At 44.0% G+C, this 4,895-nt stretch overlaps 1 protein-coding gene across 1 annotated transcript in view; it reads right to left on the reverse strand.

Annotated features, from left to right (window-relative positions):
* Positions 1-904: 904 nt before the first annotated feature.
* The window catches only part of NOL7 (nucleolar protein 7), a 5,095-nt gene continuing 1,104 nt past the window's right edge, over positions 905-4,895 (reverse strand). The window contains 8 exon segments of the mRNA XM_027774809.1: positions 905-1,077; positions 1,344-1,421; positions 1,497-1,618; positions 2,269-2,350; positions 2,602-2,633; positions 4,031-4,089; positions 4,701-4,761; positions 4,857-4,895. The exon segment at positions 4,857-4,895 is cut by the window's right edge and continues 75 nt beyond it. Coding sequence (XP_027630610.1) covers positions 1,001-1,077; positions 1,344-1,421; positions 1,497-1,618; positions 2,269-2,350; positions 2,602-2,633; positions 4,031-4,089; positions 4,701-4,761; positions 4,857-4,895 — 550 coding nt within the window. The 3' untranslated portion in view covers positions 905-1,000.

Below are 4,895 nucleotides of genomic sequence, written 5' to 3' on the forward strand. Positions count from 1 at the left end.
CGTGTGTGCTCGCCAGAAAGACAGAGACAGACAGAAAGCGAGAAATGCCCCCCCCCCGGGGGTGGTGGCCATGCTGCAATCCCTTTTCATCCGTTGTCCTCTCTGAGAGATCTTGAGCATGCACACACACACGTCCGGCGTGAGTTTAAGTCACCGGATCCGGGACTCGAACCGTAGTTGACTATATAGGAGTCCAGCAACATAGCCATGAAGCCAACTGCTAGTCCCGAAGTTTGCTCTTAATCAGAGTTCTAACCCTTAGGCTGCCTTTAGCTTTTCTGCCTCCCTGGGTCAGATCAAACTTGATACTGTGGATGACGCAGCAAGACAATAGGACATCAACTTCCTTATTTTCACAGCCGTAATTTGGCAGACGAGACCTGCCAGATAAGCACACTCCCAAGCGGGGCGCAAGTACAGTGTAAAAATGTGTTCCGGCCAATCAGCCCGATCCTCTGGCTTGGCACAGGTGTTAGCTGACTCTGATCTCTGCACTGAGGCTTGAGTCTTCCATGAGGAGATTTAGCTGCGCCCTCTGGCGAGGGGAGTACTCTGGCTCTCCCTCCTTGGGGAGTCTTGGAAAATAACATCCTGTGGAACAGAAGCTCATTCGCAGCACCAAGACAGCCGAGAGCTGCAGCTCTCTGGCTCTTGGCTTTCTCCCACTGTCTGTTTCTTGTTTCTCCCTGGCACGCACCTGCACTGTTGTCCGACAGGAGAGGTGCTGCTACTGGTGTGGGTTTTATGTGTGTTCAGTTAAATGGGTAAAAAGAAGAAAAACAATTTCCTTAGAGCTTGTGCTCTTCCTTCCAGGCCCCTCACAGATCACAAGGCCCCAGTGGCTGTGCTGTGGAAGGTGAGGAGGCTGAGCACCTCCCCAGACAGACAGGATTACTACAGTAACTCTTATGATGTATGATTTATTAGAGAAAGTAATCCTCTAAATGAATAATATCTTATATCCTACACATACAAAGTAGCGTCTTCATTTAGCTTCGATTTACTTCTTGGAAGTTTTCATTTTTCTGATCATCCACCGTCTTTTAAACTTTTTGGCATTTTGTTTTTTCTGGGCTCCTAGGGTAAAAAGGTTTATATAGTAAGATTATGAGACATAAAATTCCTACGAAACATGTAATTTAACATGTTTTTCAAGATTCTCTATGTGAATGTAAATACTAAGGATGTATGTACACATTACATTGACTTATTTTTCAGAAGCAACTTTAAAATACCAATATGGAAGCCAATATAAGGGAAGAATTATAAGTAGTTTACCGCCTTCAAAAGAACTTGATTCAACACAGAAAGCTGTAAAGAGAATTGGAATAGCTGTATCTTACCCCAAGCAGTATTTAAAAACTGTACTGCAGCCTTTTTCACTGGTAACCTCTTGTTGGCAAGAGACAGGAACTTATTTACTGGAAAAGAGAAGTATTTATCATTTTTGTTGTTCTATTTGCAGTAAAAACCAAGAAAACAGTCAAGAAAATTACCAGTGGTCCTGTTGGTTCCTGGCCCATACAGAGAATTATGAATGAAGGCTCTGGCTGCTTCTTGCCTGGAGTCTCGGAGTTCTTGGTCTTTCAGCCTTACAGCCACGTAGCTTTGATTCTGGCTGGTAATTGGGACAAAACGTCAAAATGAATGAGGGCAATATATACAGGGTGTGTGTATGTGTGTGTGTATATATACTATATTAGATATATACTTTCAAAACAATTATTTTTGTCAGTTGTCTCACAGTGATAAAAATACGTTTTAATTGTATATACAGATAAGATGAATAAAACTATTACAGGACTACTTTATAGGAAATACTTCTACATTTTAGTAAATGCTTATTTATTTATTTTTTTTTTTGAGAGGCTTTTCACTATAGGGCGCTTGCGCTCGCCAGACAGACAGAGAGAGACAGAGAGATAGAAAGCGAGAAATCACCCCCCAGAGGGGATGGCCACGCCGCAATCCCTTCTCCTCCATTCTCCTCTCGGGATCTTGGGCACGCACGCACACACGCCCAGCGTGAGTTCTAAGCCACCGGGTCCAGGACGCGAACCACGGTCAACTACGTGGGAGTCCAGCGACATAGCCATTACGCTAACTGCTGGTTCCCAGTAAATGCTTATTTTTTATATAAGATAAAAAGTGGGTATTCCATAGAAGATCCCATCTGAAACTAGTACGAATAAAATATTTTCCCATGTAAGCCAACACTAAACTCTCAAAAAGCCATCTTTACATCCATACCAGAAAAGGTTTTATTACCTGACGGACTGTACTTTTTGGACTTTGGGTTTCTTGAAGTCATTTCCTTTTTCACTTTCTTCATTTTTCTTTTGCAAATTGACTAAAAAGTTGAGTTACATTTTTCTGATTAACATTTATGCAAAAGTAATCAGAAGCATTTGCTGGAGTTCACTTTAAACATCCACTATAGCAGCTTGGACGTAATTTTCATTTCCAAGAAACAGAACAGGCTCAAGCTAAGCTTGGCTGGACCCATGCACATGCTTTCTAAGGGCCAGTAACATCCGACTGAAACCATCTACACAGCAGGCACTCAAGGCAGACAATTCTTGCAATGAAAATAGTTCATACCTTCTTGTAACTTTCCTGGAGATTTCTTTGTGCTAAGGAAGAACAAAAAAACAATGACTGGAAAGACAGCAAGATTATCCAAACATGTTAACACAATTCCTTCTGGTTTACACAGTTAACACACTTGCCCCTTTCATTTCCACCATCCTGGTTATTTTTAGTAGAGCAAGGAGGAGGAAAAGGGAGAGAGGTGAGTGTGTGTGTATATACATTTTTTTTTTTAAGAGATTTTTTTTGCTATAGGGTACGTGTGCTTGCCAGAAAAACAACAGAAAACGAGAAATCACTGCCCCGCCCCCCGAAGGCGGGAAGGCCACACCATAATCCCTTCTCCTCCATTCTCCTCTTGGGATTTTGAGCACGTATTTACACATGCCTGGTGTCAGTTTGCAGGTGCTGGGTCCGGGACTTGAACCACAATCGCCTACATGGGAGTCCAGTGACATAACTGCTATATTATCTGCTGGTCCCAGCACAGTTAAAGATTGAAGAAGGAGCTATAAAGTGGAGCACTCAGAATATGAAAAGGAACTAAGCCTGCCTCATTTTAATTAGAAAAATTGCATAGGACTGATTTGACAATGAAGACACAAAAGACAAAGATAGAGACAAGAAAAAACCTCAGGAGATCTGGTCTAATAAGGGACATGTAAACCGACAACCTAGTGCAAGCAAACAATACAGTGCAGGAGGCAGGAGCACTGCACAGGAGGAAGACTACACACAGGAGGAAGCCAGAAGGAAGAGGGGACACCCGACCTTGGTTCTGAACAATGACAGGGAACATGCCACCACGCAGTTCCGCTCATGTGTGTAATATACGTGGGATCTGAATAACTCGAAAAGTTATTTCATTGAAATCTGCAAAATACTGGCCTCAGCTTCAGTGGAGGCCAAACACCTGAACTTAAAGCATTAAGGTGAGACGAGAGAAAATCCCCTGAAATATTTAGAAGTCTAAATTTAGTAGGGTTTGACTTGTCCCATGGGATAGACTAAGATGACAACTACAGCTTTTAGCTTTAAACATTCAGTGAACGGCCAAGACGCTAAATACGTTGGTGGCAGGTAAGGCATAGGAGACAAGATGAGTTTTAGGAGCTGTGGGTAAATGTCTGCTACCAATTAAAAGGCTGCAAAATGCTTTTTCACTCACCACCATCTGCTTTGCCTGTACAAAAATGGCAGGCACTCAACAGTATAGTGAATGGACATACCACAACCAGGGACTCAGAAGGTAGAGTTACCGCAGAAAACTAAGAAGTGGAGTATTTCCTTCCATCGTTCCCACCACATTCAATTACTGCTGTATAGCTTTTTAAACTTAAGCTCTATAGATCGATTATATGGATTCAACCAAATGCCTGTACCAATAAGCATTTCACAGATAGATGCATAAAAACAATGATATAGAAGATCTATTACTTACTTGGTCTGGGGAGCTGCAGTCAACTTCTCTAGAATAGCATCCGGAAGGAGTTTTCTTTTCTTTTAGAATAAAAACATTTAAAAATAAGATGATGCACACGCAAAAAAGTATGGCTGCAGTTGCTTTTGAAGTAACTGATTTTAAGGACAGCCCTACATCTAGCAAATAAATGAATGAAGAGGAGTACTGCTCCCACTACCTAAGCCCTGGGAAGTCTGGGTCTGCAGAACTCGGAACCTGTTCCACATTCTCTGGAAGGCCAGGTGAAATCTGCAAAGAATGCCCACCATAGTCCAACCCTCAGGCCGCTGCTGTAAACGTACCCAACCCCAGACAGTGGAGTAACCGTGCCCTGTGCGGGTACAGCCCTTAGCTTGGAAATCACATCGACTTCTCACAACCACCTAGCTGCAGATCAACTAGCTCTACGAGACTAGATGACTGGATGAAATTATCTAACCCTCACGTCTTCGAAATCACAGCTCTTCCCACTCCTGTCTAAATCGGTGGGCGCAGAGGGTACGAGCATCTTCCATCCCGCCGCTGTCAGAAGAGACACGGGTGACTTGTCCCCCGCTCCAATTTCCTTCTAGCCCAGACGGCATCCAACGTGGGACGTCTACCCCCAGCCCGGCTGTTCGTAAAAGAAATGCCTCCGTAGCCCTCTAACCTTTTGTTCGATGAACAGCTCCTCGCGTCGCTTCCTCTTCTCCTTGAGGAGTGTTTTATCCCTGGGAGAAAAGGTGACAGGTCAGCGCGAGGAGGGACAGACACATGGGCGGGGCGGACAGGACCAGATCTCTCCGCCCAGCCGCGGGCTCCGAACCTGCGCAGGGTCTCCCGCACCCGCCGCTCCTCTTCCATA

Source organism: Tupaia chinensis, unplaced genomic scaffold, assembly GCF_000334495.1.
Source record: "Tupaia chinensis unplaced genomic scaffold, TupChi_1.0 Scaffold000048_1, whole genome shotgun sequence".
NCBI lineage: Eukaryota > Metazoa > Chordata > Mammalia > Scandentia > Tupaiidae > Tupaia > Tupaia belangeri.